The 20,070-nt window shown below is 44.4% G+C and overlaps 1 protein-coding gene across 1 annotated transcript in view; it reads right to left on the bottom strand.

Moving 5' to 3' along the window:
- LOC140455535 (uncharacterized) overlaps nucleotides 1–20,070 on the bottom strand; it is a 76,212-nt gene that overhangs the window by 51,539 nt on the left and 4,603 nt on the right. Inside the window, 4 exon segments of the mRNA XM_072550475.1 lie at nucleotides 41–83; nucleotides 85–481; nucleotides 5,713–5,793; nucleotides 15,244–15,786. Coding sequence (XP_072406576.1) covers nucleotides 41–83; nucleotides 85–481; nucleotides 5,713–5,793; nucleotides 15,244–15,786 — 1,064 coding nt within the window.

Genomic DNA, 20,070 nt, shown 5'->3' with positions numbered 1-20,070 from the left:
GTGAAAATGTGGAAAAAAAACGTCTAGTTTCACCTTTTACCTTGTAGATTTCAACAGCCTCATTGATCATCAGGAAGCGGTGCTCTGTGTCCGCGGGAATCTCTACAAATCGTGCAGATCAATTTCTTGTCAGTTTCACAAAACAGCTCCAATTCTCTCTGATGTTCCTCACAGTGAGGTTTACTTTCCTTCTCTTCCGGCTCCAGCTTTAATTTTCGAGCCTCCTCGGCCAGATTCGCTAAGGCCCGATTCACCCTGAGGTTTCTTTCCGGAAACACCTCTCTACATTCCGGGCAGGAGTTTATCTCCTTCTTTTCCCAACTCTGGGTGATACAGGGGCGGCAGAAGTTGTGTCCACATTCCAGTGAAACCGGATTGGTGAAGAAATCCAGACAAATGGGACAAATTGTCTGATCTATCAAACTCTGGAGCTGCTGTTTGGAAGCCATTTTCAGTTTCGGTATTTCCTGATTCCTTTCTCATTAACACTTGGCAACGAATTTCCTGGACGTACTGCAGAGCCGACCTGACGCATAGCAAAAATAACTAGCCAGACAGATACGGATAACTCACTCGCAGACTTTACCACTCTGCGAAGTTTCAGTGTGCCTCCGCTGGTGGACACATTCGGTTCAACGAATGTCTATCATAAACTGCCTTTTAAAACAAAAAAACTGTCCTCTCAACCTGTGCGCACGAGAGGAAAAAGGAACTTAAAATGTTGAAGATCAAACCAGGTCGAACACGGAGAACGCAGAGGAGATGGGCGGGGAACGAGGTCTCCTTAAACTTCCTTAAAACTCACACGACACCAGGTTATAGTCCAACAGGTTTAAATGGAAGCACGAGTTTTAGAACAGAGAACATTACAGCACAGAACAGGCCCTTCGGCCCACGATGTTGTGCCGAACATTTGTCCGAGCTTAAGCACCTATCCATGTACTGATCCAATTGCCGCTTAAAGGTCACCAATGATTCTGACTCTGCCACTCCCACAGACAGCACATTCCATGCCCCGCCCCCGGGTAAAGAACCTACCCCTGACATCCCCCCTATACCTTCCACCCTTCACCTTAAATTTATGTTCCCTTGTTGTACTCTATTGTACCCGGGGGAAAAGTCTCTGACTGTCTACTCTATTTCCCTGATTTTCAACTTTGTACATCGCAGTCCAACACCGCCATCTCCAAATCCTTGAACTTCAGTTCACACTGGATTGAAGCTGATTACAAACACTGTGCTGAAATCCGATATAAAACCCGAATGGCAAACTGAATTGGGTGAGTGCTTGCAGTCGGCCAACATCAAACACAAACGTGCAGGAGACATTTTTATAAAATGAGACATACAGGAATTTTCACGGAGAAGAAGAGTGATGTTTTATTTTTCAAAGAACATGTGGCCGTTGCTGAAATGCTAGCGCTATACTGTGATGTAGGAAGTGCATCAGGCACCAGGGCACATTAACCAGAACAGTTGGTTTGGGGCATTGGTAAGGCGAGAAATGTAAATCACTGCAGTCGGAGGATATTCCCATTGCCAGATTAGAATATTATCGTCATATTATCATTTACACCAAAGGCAGAGAACACACCCTGTGCCATTTTAAAGAGTAATGGGGAAGATCCCATATCTCACAGTGCCTTAAACCTTCTCAGACCCGCATGGCAGGTTCCATCTGGATTATAATCAACAAGGTAAAAACAATGACTGCAGATGCTGAAAATCAAATACTGGATTAGTGGTGCTGGAAGAGCACAGCAGTTCAGGCAGCATCCAACGAGCAGCGAAATCAACGTTTCGGGCAAAAGCCCTTCATCAGGAATAAAGGCAGTGAGCCTGAAGCATGGAGAGATAAGCTAGAGGAGGGTGAGGGTGGGGAGAGAGCAGCATAGAGTACAATGGGTGAGTGGGGGAGGGGAAGAAGGTGATAGGTCAAGGAGGAGAGGGTGGAGTGGATAGGTGGAAAAGAAGATAGGCAGGTCGGACAAGTCAAGGAGACAGTTACTGAGCTGGAAGTTTGAAACTAGGATGAGGTGGGGGAAGGGGAAATGAGGAAGCTGTTGAAGTCCACATTGATGCCCTGGGGTTGAAGTGTTCCGAGGCGGAAGATGAGGCGTTCTTCCTCCAGGCGTCGGGTGGTGAGGGAGCGGCGGTGAAGGAGGCCCAGGACCTCCATGTCCTCGGCAGAGTGGGAGGGGGAGTTGAAATGTTGGGCCACGGGGCGGTTTGGTTGATTGGTGCGGGTGGACTTCAACAGCTTCCTCATTTCCCCTTCCCCCACCTCATCCTAGTTTCAAACTTCCAGCTCAGTTACTGTCTCCTTGACTTGTCCGACCTGCCTATCTTCTTTTCCACCTATCCACTCCACCCTCTCCTCCTTGACCTATCACCTTCATCCCCTCCCCCACTCACCCATTGTACTCTATGCTACTCTCTCCCCACCCCCACCCTTCTCTAGCTTATCTCTCCATGCTTCAGGCTCACTGCCTTTATTCCTGATGAAGGGCTTTTGCCCAAAACGTTGATTTCGCAGCTCGTTGGATGCTGCCTGAACTGCTGTGCTCTTCCAGCACCACTAATCCAGTATCCATCTGGATTATAGTCCAGGCCTCGACGTCCCTAACCTGACTCAGAGGAAAGAGCGCTCCCACTGAACCACAACTGACACCTCCCACTGGAGCCCAGGCAGTTTCCCCCCTGTATCTGGAATGTTTCAGTGGAGTTCTGGAGAAATATTGCTGTGCGTTTTCTGTCGATGCTGTGACCTCCCTGAAAATTCGATAAGACAGGCATTTGTGTTCAATGGATCCTTCCCATCGACTCAGAAATAAAGAAAATCAGCTGACAGTGAGAAGCCTTGGAACAGAGACCTTTGAGTGCTGTTTCATAGCTCTTTGAAAGTGGAGTCACAGGTAGACAGGATAGTGAAGAAGGCGTTTGGTATGCTTTCCTTTATTGATCAGAGTATTGAGTACAGGAATTGGGAGATCATGTTGTGGCTGTACAGGACATTGGTTATGAGTTGAAAAGTGTGGTGCTGGAAAAACAGCAGGCCAGGCAGTGTTTTTCCAGCACCGCACTTTTCAACTCTGGTCTCCAGCATCTGCAGTCCTCACTTTCTCCCAGGACATTGGTTAGGCCATTGTTCAAATAATGCGTGCAATTCTGGTCTCCTTCCTAAAGATGTTGTGAAACTTGAAAGGGTTCAGAAAAGGTTTACAAGGATGTTGCCAGGGTTGGTGGATTTGAGCTACAGGGAGAGGCTGAATAGTCTGGGGCTGTGTTCCCTGGAGCATCAGAGCTGAGGGGTGACCTTATGGAGGTTTATAAAATGATGAGGGGCATAGATAGGATAAATAGACGAGGTCTTTTCTCTAGGGTGGGGGAGTCCAGAACTAGAGGGCATAGGTTTAGGTGAGAGGGGAAAGATACCAAAGTGACCTAAGGGGCAGCTTTTTCACACAGAGGGTGTTGCATATATGGAATGAGCTGAAAGAGGAAGTGGTGGAGACTGGTACAATTGCAACATTTAAAAGGCATCTGGATGGGTGTATGAATAGGAAGGGTTTGGGGGGATATGGGCCAGGGTCTGGCAGGTGGGACTAGATTGGGTTGGAATATCTGGTCGGCGTGGACGAGTTTGAACTGAAGGGTCTGTTTCCGTACTGTACATCTCTATGACTATGATTATGACTTATCTTTGGGATTGCGTTGTATATAAAATTAATGTTATATTTCCCTAATTCATTGCAAGTGCAGAAAGTTTCAAGGATGGATTAAGAGCTGACACCTGCTGACAGAAGCGGCAAGCTGCATGAAAATTTAACCATCAGAAAGCTCAAAAACGAAATGTCTTTGAACGTTCTACATATCACACTGCTTTTATGTAGACAGAGTTAACGGTTCAAGTCAATATCACTGCTTTTACTGAATCTATTTCAGAAAGATGTAAAATTTGAGAATAATTAAGTTCCACTGTAATTATAAATACCGTAGACAAATGTGAGGGCTGCAGATGCTGGAAACCAGAATTTAGATTAGAGTGGTGCTGGAAAAGCACAGCAGGTCAGGCAACTTCTGAGGAGCAAGAAAATCGACATCGATTTTCCTGCTCCTTATAAATACCGTGTCTAGTCCACTCTTGGTGAACTGTGTACACCATTACAATTCAAGGATAATCTTGCCTTAGTGTGTGTGCGCAAATAATTTCCATGACACTAATTTCTGCTGGAAATGTGATTCAGATGGCAGGTTGAGTGGGCTTGGTATATCCCTGGAGTTTAGAGGAATGAAATGAGATCTCACTGAAACATTTAAAGTTGTTAAGGATCTTGGCTGATTCTGAGAGGACGTTTCCTTTGACTGGAGTGTTTATAACTCTATGTCATTGTGAGTGAGGTGAAGAAGGTGCAAAAGTTACATCTGAGTGTGAACGAGAGGCTGGTACTTGTCCAATGGACTTTGTGGATGCAACGATCATCGCCAAAGGTGCAGCATCTCTTCCCTCACTTCCCATAGAAACCTTGGGTAAAACCCATCTGGCCCACGGCACTTACTTATCCTCACATTTTGTTTTTCAAAATTTCCAGCACATCCTTCTTCTTAACATCAATCTGTTTGAGCGAATCAGGCTGTTCCATGCTGTCCTCACAAATGACAACGTCCCTCTCACTAGTATTCGTTAAGGACCTTACACTTCCTCCAACTCCAGGCACGAGTTCCTTCCACTATCCCTGATCAGCACTACCCTCACTCTGGCCAACATCTAGTTCCTCACATAAGCCCCTTAAGCCCACAGATTGCCAATGGTGTGGACTTTTTCCCATCAACTTTCTGTCCTGTATAGATGAAGGGAAAAAAATCTTCTCAGTGAAAGTGTGGAGATGGGACAAGTCTGCATTATAAAATGACACCTATTCACCCTCACAGTCTGGGAAAACTCCGATATTCCAGGAATTCACACTCAGGTATTGGGGTGGGGGGTGGGGGTGTCCATGAGGGTGAGGTGATGGCAAATTAACCTCTTCCAAAGTGGAGTTCCAGGTAGGTAGGATAGTGAAGAAAACGTTTGGTATGCTTTCCTTTATTGGTCAGAATATTGAGTACAGGAGTTAGGAGGTCATCTTGCAGCTGTACAGGACATTGGTTTGGCCACTATTGGAATATTGCATGCAATTCTAAGTCTTTTCCCTCGGGTCGGGGAGTCCAGAACTAGAGGGCATAAATTTAGGGTGAGAGTGGAAAGATATGAAAGACACCAAAGGGGCAACTTTTTCACACAGTGGGTGGTACGTATATGGAATGAGTTGCCAGAGGAAGTGGTGTAGGCTGATACAATTGCAACATTTAAGAGGCATTTGGATGGGTATACGAATAGGAAGGGTTTGGAGGGATATGGGCCGGGTGCTGGCAGTGGGACTAGATTGGGTTGGGATATCTGGTCAGCATGGACGGGTTGGACCGAAGGGTCTGTTTCCATGCTGTACATCTCTATGACTCTAAGAAATAACCCCAAAATTGAGAATCTAGTCTTGGGGTTCAGGAAGATTCACTCTTTCCACCTCACAGACTCTTGGATCACTTTCAGAACCGATTTTCTCCTCCCTCCCCTCCTTCCCCTCCTAGTAATGTCTGCCTGATGTGAATTCTTCTGATCCCAAGGCAGTACCAGGGATCAAACCTCACTGCAGAGTCAAGGAGCCACAGTACTGCATATCACACTGGTAAAGTCCTCACACAGGATGACCTGGGGATTTGCTGTGTTCAGATCCAGAGTCAGAAAGGCTGGAGCTGTGAGAAGAAACAAAAATAACTGAGTCAGTGAAAATGTGGGGGAGAGGGGAGATGGTGGACTTTTAAAAAGACGCAGTCTATGATTTTGAAAGGGAAGGTAAGTGTAGTGGAAATGTTGGATGACATTGGGGATGGTGAGGGATTGTGAGGCATGGGAAAGCAGGGCAGAGGGAGGGTAATTCATGGAGGTGCAAGTGAGTGTTGCGGATTGAACAGTGAAGGAGAATGAGGAGTGAGAGAGGTACAAAATGGCATAGTGCAATGGGAGAACAAGGTGAGGGAAAGGATGAATAAAAGAGAAGGGTGAGGAAAAGGTGGGGTGCAAGTTGATGGAGAGTGAGAGTGGATGGAAGGGCAGGGAAAAGTGAAGAGGAAGGATAAGGGTGCAGAGGACAGTGGAGGTGGAGAATGTGAAGGTGAAAGGATGAGGGATGGGGAAGAGTGTGTGAATAAAGAGGAAAGCAGGTCAGGGGAAGGGGTGGAGGTAATTGTGAGGCAGACAGGTGAACAAGAGAGAGGGGAAGCAAGTGTTGGGGGTGCAGGATCAAAGTGAAGTGTGAGTAAGGGACATTACACAGTGAAGGAGAGCATGAGCTGTAAGTGATGGACAGAGTACAGTGAAGACATAGAAAAGTGTGTTCGCTGTGCAAGGGTGGTGGGATGGAAATGGAGGGGTGAAGGTCAGTGGGGATAGAAGAATAGATATGATGAGAGTAACTTGGAGGGGATTGGAAAAGAGCAGGGCAGGGCAACAGGACACTGGTGAGGAGGGGTTGAGGACTAAGCAGTGGGAGTGGGGGAATTCTGGGTTTAGGGTTAGAAGCAAGCTGGGGAGAGGGAGAGTAAGGGAGAAAGTAATTGGGTGGGGGTTAGCAAATGGGAGTGTGTGTGTGGAGAGAGTGAGAGATCAGTGTCAAAATGAAGTAAGGAGGGGGTGAGACAGAGAGTGGAGTGGAGATGTGTTGTGGAGAGAGGGGACACAGATTCAGGAAAGAGCAGTGCACGAGGGACAGATTAAATGAGCTGCAATGGGAGGCAAGAGGCAAGAGTAAATTGAGTTGAAGGAAAGAGAGACCCAGATGTGAAGACAAGCTGAAGGAGAGGGTGTGGGCAAAGGGTTGGAGAGGCTGTAGAGCATGGAGTCAGCTTGAAACTTGAGTGAAGTGGGTGGGAAGGGTGAAGTGATGAACAGCTGGACTGGTGAGCAAATGAAGAAGCAAAAGGGAGGGGTAGTAGGAGATCAAGGTGGTATGGAGAGGGGAGGGTATGAGGAGAACAATCAAGGAGTGGAGGCTGTTCATATTAGTGAGGGTGGTTTGGAGAATGTGAGTGACCTGAATGTTTGTGGGAAATGCAATGATGGGACAGGGATTAGAAAATGATTGAGGAGGTGTGGGAAGACAGTGAGGATTTACAGATGGTGATCAAGAGGAGGAATGAGTGCATGTGGGATATTCTGAAGTATTGGGGGTGGGAAGAATGATTTTAAGGTGTGGGTGAGGTGGAATTGAGGGCAGTAAGGGTTGACTGATGTTATTGTGATGCAGAGGATGTGAGGAGAATGATCTTCAGGGGACAGTGACTGGTCTGGGAAGCTCAGCTGAGACAGACAGTGAATGGAGTTTGAGCTGCGAGAGAGGAGATTGATTGGGAAGGATAGATCTGATGGAGTGACAGGTATTGACTGGAGGTTCAGCTGAGGTAGATTGAACAGTGCCGTGGAAGGTAGAGTGGGGAGTGAGACTGAGGAGGAGAAAGAATAATGTATATGAGATAACCGTAGGGACAGATTGTGAAGGGGAGTGTGTGGATGGGAAAAGAAACATATGAACTAGAAAGGATTCTATATACTAGTAAAAACCAAAATAAGTTTCATGAATATAGATGTAGGCTCTTTGTCATCCATAATGAAGAATGGATAATTAAAATAAAGGAGATAGCCAGAATTTGTTTATTTAGTCATGCATATCGGCATGACTGGCTGAGCCAGCATTTCTTACATGTTCCTAGTTGGCCTTGAGAAGGTGGTAGTGAGCTGCTTTCTTGAACCGTTGTAGTCAATGTGCTGTAGATCGATTCACAATGCCCTGGTTGGGGGGAAGGGGTGGGGGGGGGGGGGGGGGGGGTGGGGTGGGCGTGGGGGGATTTCCAGCGTTTGGACTCAGCCACAGTGAAGAAACAGTGATACGTGTTCTCATTGGAAAGAAGAAGGCTAAGAGGGGATTTGATACATACAAGATGATCAGAGGATTAGATAAGGTAGACAGTGAAAGTCTTTTTCTTAGGATGTACGAGAGGGCATAGCTATAAATTGAGGGGAATAGATTTAAGATGTCAGAGTCAGGTTCTTTAGTCTAATGGCATGGAATGCCGTGTCTGTCAATGTAGTTAACTCAGCCACATTAGGGAGATTTAAACAATCCATGGATAAGCACATGGGTGATGGGATAGTGTATGGAGATGAGCTTAGATTAGTTCACGGGTCAGCACAACATCAAGTGCTGAAGGGCCTGCTCTGCACTGTGTTGTTCTGTGTTCTATATTTCCAAGTCAGGATAGTAAGTGACTTGGAGACGAACTTGCAGGTCGTGGTGTTCCCATGCATCTGCTTTTCTTGTCCTTCTGGATGGAAGTGGTTGTGGGTTTTGAAGGTGCTATCTGAGGATATTTGGTGAATTTCTGCATCATTTTGTTTCTTCTTCATTTGTTTTGGTTATGTTCTTTCAGTCGGTAGCTCACCTGCATCAGGCAAATATTACATTTACCTTTTTCTATTCTGGTCCCATCTTCATTCCTCTTGGCCTTGGAGACACACTCTTAAGCCTTAAATCTCTCCAACTAACCTATCACAGATCTTCCACCACTCACCACTTTCTGAACACCTATTACTTCTGAAACATTTCCTTGTTCTGATGAAAAGTCACAGGCCTCAAATGTTGCTCTGTTTCTCTCTAAACACGGATGTTTCCTAACTCTGACTAGCTGAGTTTTTCCTCAGCATTGTTTGTTTCACTGAATTCTGCTTTTCAAAAGAAAATGACATGCTTGAAGCGTCAATAAGATTCAACACATCATATGTTAAACACAGAGGTGATTTATTTGATTTATTGTATTTTCAAAAATGAGCTAGCTATGTCTCTTGTGCAAGAGGAATCAACGATTAAGGGGAAGCGTGGGATTGGGATATTGAGTTTGATGTTCAACCATCATATCGAGTGGTGGAGCAGGCTGAAGGGTTGCATGGTGTACTCCTGCTCCTATCTTCTTTGTTTCTGTGATCACATATGTTCATGGTCCACCGTGCAATTATTCTGTCTATAACATGCATTTCCAGCTTATTTATTCTTAGTAATATTATCATTTGTGATGATTCTGCCCCTTAACAAGGTTAATTTGTCTTTGTTTTTTTTTAATCGAGAGGGGTCATAAAGTCAGTGATGCCGATATGTCTGGAAATGGCTACCTTAACAATGGCAAGGGAGCAGCCAGTAGTCCCAATTTAGGCTTTTTTCTAGTTCAGTTTGTTTTAGCAGGCAGACAGAACCTGCTATTAGCAGAGAAGCTGCTACAGTGAAAAGAGATTCCATGCTTCAACAGGTATTTTTTGCCTGACCTTTCTGTTTTGGGAGGAACTATCTTTGCTCCTCACAGTACCTAGGATTGGGAATCATAGTCTAAACATCAGAGGCAGAAATTTCATGTGGGAAATCAGGAAACACAACAGATGGTATTAGAGGTTTGGAATTCTGTTTTGCAAATTAATATTGCTGTAATTAATCATTAAAATCAGAAACTGATATTAAACTTGAGAGGGTGCAGAAAAGATTGACAAGGCAGAGAGGCTGAATAAGCTGGGGCGTTTCTTTCCTAGAGTATCAAAGGCTGAGGAGGTGATCTTGTAGAGGTTTATAAAATCATGAGTGTCATGGATAGGTTGAACAACCAAGGTATTTTTTCCCCTGAGAGTGGGGGAGTCCAAAACTGGATGACATAAGTTTAAGTCAGAGTGGAACAATTTAAAAATATCCTGAGGGGTAGGTTTTTCATGCTGAGTGTGGTGTGTCTGTGGAACAAGCTGTCTGGGGAAGTGGGTACAATTACAACATTTAAAAGGCACCTGAATGGAGTTATGATTCGGAGGGGTTTAGGGGGATATGGGTCAAATGCTGAGAAATGGGATTTGGTCAGATTGGGATTTTTGGTTGGCACCACTGAGTTGGATCAAAGGGTATCTTTCCATCATGTTTAAATCTATGACTCTATCTCTTAATAAGAGTTATTAAGGGATATGGACCCCTAGCAGGTTATGGCAGTTGGTCACAGATTAATTGTAATCTCATTGAATGGCAGAACAGGTTTGAAGGGATGAATGGCCTCCTGCTCCAATGCTCTTGCAAATGGAAATCTATCATTGGAATTCCATAGAATAATTACACAACCTTGCAGAATTTACCTCGGTTAATTTCGATGATAGCAAAATCTAGGAAGTTTGAGAGTGACAGTAATCTTCTCTGTGGATGAACATACTCTCCCCATCATCAGTGGGGAGTTGTTGTCCATGCTTTTGCAGATAAAACTGGATTTTCCTGGCGTGAAATTTCAACGTTTGCTCTTTCAAATGTTAGCAAAATGTGGAATGCTCCCCCTCAAAAGACCATGGATATCGAGACAAATAAAGCTTTCCAAGAGATCAAGAAACTGAAACTGAAGTACATGAAAGAATATGTGATCAGTTATGATCGAATAGAATGGCAGAGATTGCTTGCAGGAGTAAAGGGCACATTCGTGTTCCTGTGATCAGCTCAGTCCTTTCAGGGACAAAGCTTCAAGTGACTGATTCAGATCTCGTGGTAAAGGGGAGCAGTGGACTAGTCCTGGTGTCCAGACCAACATTCTTCAAACAACCAGAACTGTCAAAGAGAGATAAAACCATGATTCATTTCATTTTCTCCTTTTGGGATTGTGCTTTTGATGAACTGGCTTCTGTATTTCTCAAACTTATTGTGGCAGCAGGAAGTTTCTGGGTTGGCCTGAGTTCACAGGTAGACAGGGTAGTGAAGAAGGCGTTTGGTATGCTCGGCTTTATTGGTCAGTGCATTGAGTATCGGAGTTGGGAGGGCATATTGCAGCTGTAGAGGACATTGGCTAGAACACTTTCAAAATACTGTGTTCAATCCTGGTCTCCTGCTATAGGAAGGATGTTGTGAAACTTGAGCGGGTTCAGAAAAGGTTCACAAGGATGTTGCCAGGGTTAGAGGGTTTGAGCTATAGGGAGAAGCTGAATAGGCTTGGTCTTTTTTTCCCTAGAGCATCAGAAAAGGGGTGACCTCGTAGAAGTTTATAAAATCATGAGGGGCATAGATAGGGTGAATAGTCAAGATCTTTTCCCCAGCATAGGGGAAGTCCAAAACTAGATGGCAGAGATTTAAAGTGAAAGGGGAAACATTTAATGGGACCTAAGAGACAACATTTTCATGCAAAAGGTGGGTGCATCTACTAAATGAGCTGCCAAAGGAAGTGGTGAAGGCTGTTAAAATTACATTTAAAAGACTTCTGAATAGGTATATGAATAGGAAGGCTTCAGTGTAATATGAGCCAAATGGAACTCGAATAATTTAAGATATCTGGTCAGCATGGATGCGTTGGACTAAAGGGTCTGTTTCTGTGCTGTACATCTCTATGACTCAATTTCAAGATGTCTTTCATTTTTCAGGTGCACCACTGCCACTTGCTGACAGAATCTCATTGATGTATGAAAGAAATCCAGCAAAACAACTCAAACAATGAAGCATATCTGAAGAATCAATTGATGTAATGGCCTATAGTTCAAACAGCTTCTGTGGCAAGGAACAGAATTAGTGTTCGAAAAATATTTTTATGTTCATTCCATTGAAAAAATGAATCTCTTTTTGGACAGGCAAAGTTTAATCAGGGCTTGCTAGAATAGCCTTTTCAAAGGGAGGTCATGCTTAACATTTTCACAGCTTAAAAATAAGGGGTAGGCCATTTAGGACAGAGATGAAGAGAAACTTCTTCACCCAGAGAGTGGTGAGTGTGTGGAATGCTCTGCCCCAGAAGGCAGTAGAGGTCCAGTCTCTGGATTCGTTTAAGAAAGAGTTGGATAGAGCTCTCAAGGATAGTGGAATCAAGGGTTATGGAAATAAGGCAGGAACAGGATACTGATTGAGGATGATCAGCCATGATCATAATGAATGGTGGTGCAGGCTCGAAGGGGAGAATGGCCTACTCCTACACCTAATATCTATTGTCTATTTTCGGTGGAAGTTTTTGAGGAGGTGATCAGGTGTATCAATGATTATATCACACTTGATGTAGTTTATGTGAATTTCAGCAAGGACTTTGAGAAGGTCCCACACGGGAAATTAATTTTAACATACTCAGGTAGCTGGGAGCCAGGATAATGTGACAATTGAGAGTTTAAAATGGCTTATTGGTCAGATACAGAGGGTGATGGTAGAAATCTGTATGTGTAACTGGAGGATATTGTCCAGTGGCATACTGCAGGCATCAGTCCTGGATCCTTTGTTGTTTGTGATGGATTAGAATGTGGTGAGGGGCATGGTAAATACATTTGCAGATAACACTAAGATTGGCAGTGAGAAAGAAAGTTACAGTTAAAATAGGCAGATTGGTCAGATAGGTAAACCACTGGCAGATGAAATCTAACCCTCATTAAGTGTGAGGTGATAAGACCATAAGACATAGGAGTGGAAGTAAGGCCATTCGGCCCATCGAGTCCACTCCGCCATTCAATCATGGTTGCTGGGCACTTCAACTCCACTTACCCGCATTCTCCCCGTAGCCCTTAATTCCCCGACACAACAAGAATCTATCAATCTCTGCCTTGAAGACATTTAGCGTCCCGGCCTCCACTGCACTCTGCGGCAATGAATTCCACAGGCCCACCACTCTCTGGCTGAAGAAATGTCTCCGCATTTCTGTTCTGAATTTACCCCCTCTAATTCTAAGGCTGTGTCCACGGGTCCTAGTCTCCTCACCTAACGGAAACAATTTCCTAGCATCCACCCTTTCCAAGCCATGTATTATCTTGTACGTCTCTATTAAGTCTCCCCTTAATCTTCTAAACTCCAATGAATACAATCCCAGGATCCTCAGCCGTTCCTCATATGTTAGACCTACCATTCCGGGGATCATCCATGTGAATCTCCGCTGGATACATTCCAGTGCCAGTATGTCCTTCCTGAGGTGTGGGGACCAAAACTGGACACAGTACTCCAAATGGGGCCTAACCAGAGCTTTATAAAGTCTCAGTAGCACAACGGTGTTTTTATATTCCAACCCTCTTGACATAAGTAACAACATCGCATTCGTTTTCTTAATCACAGATTCAACCTGCATGTTGACCATTAGAGAATCCTCGACTCGCACTCCCAGATCCCTTTGTACTTTGGCTTTACGAATTTTCTCGCCGTTTAGAAAGTAGTCTGTGCTTTTATTCTTTTTGCCAAAGTGCAAGACCTCATATTTGTTCACGTTGAATTCCATCAGCCATTTTCTGGACCACTCTCCCAAACTGTCCGGATCCTTCTGCAGCCTCCCCACTTCCTCAGTACTACATGCCTGTCCACCTATCTTTGTATTATCGGCAAACTTCGCTAGAATGCCCCCAGTCCCTTCATCCAGATCATTAATATATAATGCGAACAGCTGTGGCCCCAACACTGAACCCTGCGGGACACCACTCGTCACCGGCTGCCATTCTGAAAAAGAACATTTTATCCCAACTCTCTGCCTTCTGTCAGACAGCCAATCCTCAATCCATCCCAGTAGCTCACCTCGAACACCATGGGCCCTCACCTTGCTCAGCAGCCTCCTGTGTGGCACCTTATCAAAGGCCTTTCGGAAGTCTAGATAGACCACATCCACTGGGTTTCCCTGGTCTAACCTACTTGTCACCTCTTCAAAGAATATGATGCTCTATAGAAGACGAAGACAAAGGAGTAAGCATTGAATGGCAGGACACTAGAGACCTCTGAGGAACAGAGGGATCAGAGGGTGGTTATGCACAAATCCCAAAAGCAGTCAGACAGGATAATATGTTAGTTAAGACGACATACGTGATATTCGATGTTAACTGTAGTGGCTTATGTTACAAGATCAGAGAGATTATGTTGGAACTTGTCAGGTCTTTGGTTGGAGAACTGTGTAAAAGTCTGATCATCTGCTTTATCGGATTTGATTGCACTGGAGTGGGTACAGAGCACATTCACCAGAATGTTGCCTGGTGTGAGCAGTTTGGCTATGAAGACAGGCTGGATAGCTTGGGTTGTTTTGTATACAGCAGAGAAAGTTGAGGGGTGACCTGCTATAAGATTATGACAGGTATGGAGAGGGTGGATAGAAAGCAGCTGTCCTGCTCAGTTTAAAGGATTAGCAAAAAAGAAACATAATTTTAATGTAAAAGACAGTAAATTTATAGGGGACTCAAGGAGAAAAGGTCACCCAAAGGCTGGTGGAAATCTGTTATGCACCACCTGTGAGGGCATTTGTGAAATCTCACAACCTTTAAGAAGTACTTGGATGATTAGTTGGTGTCATACCATTCAAGGGTATGGATTGTGCACTGGAATGTAGAACTAGTGTAAATTGAGAGTAGCTTTTCATCAATGAAACTCTTTGGCCTGAACCGCCTCTTCTTTACCATATATTTGTAAGATTCTATGACTCTATGAATGCATCCAAGTGCCCTGTTAAGACATGCTTAATTATAGCTTCCAACATTTTGCTTATGAGAGAGGTTAAGTGAGTAAGCCTATATCTGCAATTGAGCTGCTATTTGTTTCTTCTCTCCCCCAGTCCTGCAGTGTTCCTTGCTGATCTTTCCGTTCTCAGTATTAATACCAGGTTTATAAGTGGAATGTAAACTCGGCTCTCCTTTGTACAATTGATGATCCTATTCACTCTCCATCATGTACATTGACAAACTGAAGTATTCTGCGCATTTTTATCCTCTGGGGTTTGCTGTGTTGGTGATAGTGCCAGAAAAATACGTTCCCAAGAAAATGATTTGATTTACTGCACTTTGATTAGTTCCCCTTTCACATTCTTCCCCCGGTGCTCCATCTCAAAACTGTCCTTTTCACCTATTTCTCATAATGTTTATTTTCTCAGCTGCAGATTATAGTTTGTGTCAAACCTTTATTTCAACTCTCTGAGTGAACATCAGTTCATCCTTGATGGAATTATAAACGTTCAGTTAATTTTACAGGTCCACCTGGAATAGTACACACTGTTTAGCTTCAATTTTGAACAGAAAAAGATCACCAAGAAGATATTGTCACTCGATTGTACTCAAATTGCATTTGGATAGGGCCCCCACTTATAACTGTGACAGAAACCCATCAGTTGACAGCTAGTAGGAGATAATGAGAGTGTGCAAAATTATGGGATGGATCAGTTAGTGACCTTTAAGCCCACAGATTGTTAGAAGTGCAGGATTTTTGCCATCGAAATTCCATCCTGGATTGAAGATGGGAAAGATCCTTTCAGTGAAAGTGTGGGTGAAAGTGTAGAGATGGCACATGTTATCCACATTGTAAAATGATACCTGTCCACCCTCATAGTCCAGGAAAACACCAATTTTCTGGGGATTCACATCTGGCTTGAGGCAGACCCCTGTCGGGGATGTAAGAGCAAAATAGCCCTTTCCTGAGATCAGTCCCATCACCCAATATCCCGACTCAGGTTTTGGGTCGATTCCCCCCATTCTCTTTGCAGATTCTCGGGTCACTCCAACGCCCCATTCAGTCTTGTCCCTAACCTCCACCTCCCAGTAATGTCTCCCAGATGTGAATCCCTTGGAACCCAGTACAAAGGCCCAGGAATCAAACCTCCGTGGGCTTCTAGGGAGAGACTGCCGTTGGTTTTTATGTCTCACGCTGGTTCGGTCCTCAGACAGGATGAGTTGTGGATGGGCTGTGCACGGATCCAGAGTCAGAGAGGCTGGAGCTAGTAGGAAGTTGAAAGAGCAGAATTATTTATTTTTTTCTACTGTGATTTCTTCAAATATATTTATTTTTAACCTGCCCGCATTATCTCTGGGCTGTATTCATAGAATCTGTTGCCTGTCGATGGTTTGAGCCCGGACTCAGCACAGCAGTGACCAAAGAGGCTGGAGGGAAAGGTTACTGAAACAACAGGAGTGAAAAAGACAATTGCACAGCAGAGAAGAGAGAACCCAGAGAAGGTGGATAAAACAGTGAATATAATGTAGAATGAGAGTGGAGGAAAAAATGAGCCTGAAGGCTGTGTGTGTCAATGCGAGGAGCATTTGTAATAAAGTGGATGAATTAACTGTGCAAACAGTTATTAATGCATATGATGTAATTGAGATCACAGAGATCTGGTTCCAGGGTGACCAAGGGTGGGAACTCAATGTCCAAGGTTATTCAATTTTTCAGATAGATAGTTGGGAAAAAAAGGTGAGGTGGTGTAGCGTTGCTGGTTAAGGAGGAGATTAATATAATGATATGGGAGGACATTAACCTGGATGATCTGGAGTCAGTATGTTTCGAGCTGCAGAAGACCAAAGAAAAATACATTAGTGGGAGTTAGGTACAGACCAGCAAACAGTAATTGTAATGTTGTGGACTATATCAAACAAGAAATTAGAAATGCATGCACTAAGGGGACAGCGGTTATTATGGGTAACTTCAAACTACATATTGATTGGACAACCAAACTGGCAGCAACGCAATGGAGGAGGATTTCCTGGAATGTATGAGGGATGTATTCCTCAACGAATATGTCGAGGAACCAACTAGGGAGCATGCCATCCTAGACAAGGTATGGTATAACAAGAGAGGATAAGTTAGCAACATTGTGTTGTGAGATCCTTTGGGGAAGAGTGACCACTTTATGGTTGAATTCTTCATTAAGATGGAGAGTGCAACAATTAAATCTGAAATTAGGGTCTTGAACTTAAGGCTAACTTTGATAATATGATTGGCTAGGATAAGCTGGCCAAGGACACTTTAAGGATTGATGTTGCATTGGTAATGGCAGACATTTTAAGAACATATGGATGAATTTCCTTGTCTGGTGTTAAGAGTAAATCAGAGAAGGTAGCTTAACCATGGCTAACAAGGGAAATCATGGATTGTGTTAAAGTTGAAGATGGGGCATACAAGTTGACCAGAAAAAGCAGCAAACCCAATGACTGGGAGAAATTTAAAATGTAGCAGAGGAGGGTTAAGGGTTTAATTCAGAAAGTGAAAATAGAATATGAAATTAAACTGTGAAAAACATAAAAACTAACTGCAAAAGCTTTGATAAATATGTAAGAGAAAAAGTGGTGAAGACAAATGTAGGTCCCTTACAGATAAAATCAGGTGAATTTATAATGGACAACAAAGAGATGGCAGACTAGTTGAACAAATCTTTTGATCTTTACTCACTAAGGAGGACAAAAATCACCATCAGGAAATGCTTGGAGATAGAGGGTCAAACATGAAGAAGGAACTGAAGGAAATCTTTATTAGTCATGAAATGGTATTCGGGAAATTGATGGGATTAAAACACGACAAGTCCTGAGGGCCTGATGCCCTGCATCCCAGAATACTTAAGGAAGTGGCCTTAGAAATGACTGATTCATTCATGATAATTTTCCAGCATTCTGTTTACGCTGGAAGAGTTCCAATTGATTGGAGGGTTGCTAACATAAACCCACACTTTAAAAAAGGAGAGAGAGAAAACTATAGGCTGGTTATCCTGACATTGGTGGTGGGGAAAGTGGTGGGGAAAATGCTGGAGTCACTCATTAAGGATATAATAATTGAACACTTGGAAAGCACTGATCGAATCAGTCCTAAAGAGCGCAGATTCACTAAAGGGAAATCATGCTTGGCAAATCCTTTGGAATTTTTTGAGGACATGACCAGTAGAGCGGATAAGGGTGAATCAGGAGATGTTGTGTGTCTGGACTTTACACACAAAAATTAGTAAGGAAAATTAAAAGTTTATGGTATTATCATGGATAGAGGACTGGTTGACAGACAGGATGCAGAGAGCTGAAATAAATGGCTTCTTTTCAGAGTGGCAGGCACTGATGAGTGGGGTACTGCAGGGTTCAGTGCTGGGACCTCAGCTGTTCACAATATACATTAACTATTAGGACGAATGAATTGAACGCAATATCTCCAAATTTGCAGATGACACTAAGCTGGGTAGCAGTGTGTGCTGTGAGGAGGATGCTAAGCAGCTACAGGGTGACTTGGACAGACTGGCTGAGTGGGCAAATACTTGGAAAATGCAATACAATGTCGATAAATGTGCGGTTATATGCTTTGGTCACAAACGCAGGAAGGCAGATTGTTATCTGAATGGTGGCAGTTTAGGAACAGGTGAGGTGCAATGAGACCTGGGTGTTATGGTGGAACAGTCGCTGAAAGTTGGCACGCAGGTGCAGCAGGCACGCAGGCAGTGAGGAAAGCTAATGGCCTGCTGGCCATTGTAGAGAAAGGATATCAGAGTAAGGATGTCTTGCTGCAGTTGTACTGGGCCTTGGTGAGGCCACACCTTTCCTAGTCTGAGGAACAACATTCTTGCTATTGAGGGGATCCAGTGAAGGTTCACCGAGGCTGATTCCCGAGCTGGCAGGATTGACATATGAGGAAAGACTGGTTTGACTGGGTTTGTATTCACTGGAATTTAGAAGAATGGTGGTGGTAGTGGTGGGGGGGGGGGGGGGGTGTTCTCAAAGGAACTTATAAAATCCTGATGTGACTGGACAGGCTAGATGTGGGAAGAATGTTCTTGATATTGGGGAAGTGCAGAACTAGGGGGTCACAGTGTAAGAATAAAAGGTAGGCCATTCAGGACTGAGATGAGGAAGAATTTTGTCACTCAGAGTGGTGAACCTGTGGAATTTTCTTCTACGGAGGCTGTTCGGGTCAGTTCATTAGATATATTCAAGTGGAAGTTGGAAGCACTCCTTGGCTACAGGTATCAAGGGCTGTGGGGTGAGGGCGGGAATGGGATACAGAGATTACATGATCAGCCACGATAGTACTGAATGGTTGTGCAAGCTCGAAGGGCTGAATGGCCTACTCCTGCACCTATTTTCTATGTTTCCAGAACAAAAATACAGTGAAAGAGAGAATAGGGGAAAGAAAGGGATGGAGCAGCAGACGGTGTACAAATTTGGATGACGGAGGAAGTGTTACTTGAAAGGGCAGGAGCATGCAGACTGTGCATGGATGCTTGAGAAGGCTGGTCTGGGTGTGGGAGAGGAAGAACTGGATGAAATAAGGTGGATCTGCGTTAGGAGCGGCCAGACTGGATGAGGGCAGGCTGCATGGGAGGGGAGAGGGCAGTGTGTGTGACTCGATATGGCTGTGTGCGAGGGCAGGTGTGGAGTGAAAACAGCCCAGAATGAGAGATGGTGGTGGCTTGGTGAAGAGCAAAGAGCTGGGTGAAAGCACGGGCCCGGGTCAGTGAGAGTGACTGGATGCGGGAAGGATTGGCTTGGTGCAAAGGTGGGACAAAGTGAGAGAGGGTGCCTCTGGGTGAACGAGAAGGACAGGGTGACAATGAGGGGCTACCGAAAGAGAGCTGTGCAAGAGACAAAGGACAGGGTTAGAGGCAGATTTCAGTTAATGGATTTGGTGAAGGAGGGCATAAACTGATTGATAGAGGGAGGATATCAGTGAGAGAGGCCCGGACTGAGACAGGGCAAGTCTGCATGAGGCCGGACGGAGTCAGGTTGAGAGAGGAGGTAAGGAACAAAGTGGAACTGAGCAATTCTGAGACTGCACGAGGTGGTACTTATGGACAGAGAGGTCGAGAGGGTACATATGGTGAGTGCGGCTGGATAACAGCTGACTGAGGAACACTAAAACAAAATATCACTAAAATAAAACAAGGAACTGAGGATGTTGGAAATCTGGAACAGAAACATAAACTGCTGATGAAACTCAGCAGATCAGGCAGCATCTGTGGAGAGGAACCAGCGTTAACATTTTCAGATCTAGCAAGACTTCTTCAGAAGAGTCTGAAGAAGGGACATCGGACCCGAATTATTAACTCTGCTATCTCTGCACAGATGCTGCCAGACCTGCTACGTTTCTCCAACATATTGTGTTTTTGATTTATATTTCCAGCAACGGCAGTTCTTTGCTTCATTTCAGATGAGATGGGGGAGGGGTTGTGTGTGAGAGTGCGGAGTCTGGGTGATAGAGGTGGGACTGAATTGGGTTGGACGGGGCTGAGGAGAACGAGAGGGGTGGTGAATGA

The sequence above is a fragment of the Chiloscyllium punctatum genome, chromosome 30 (genome assembly GCF_047496795.1).
Source record: "Chiloscyllium punctatum isolate Juve2018m chromosome 30, sChiPun1.3, whole genome shotgun sequence".
Classification (NCBI taxonomy): Eukaryota; Metazoa; Chordata; class Chondrichthyes; order Orectolobiformes; family Hemiscylliidae; genus Chiloscyllium; species Chiloscyllium punctatum.
This window is presented reverse-complemented; position numbering and strand designations above follow the sequence as displayed.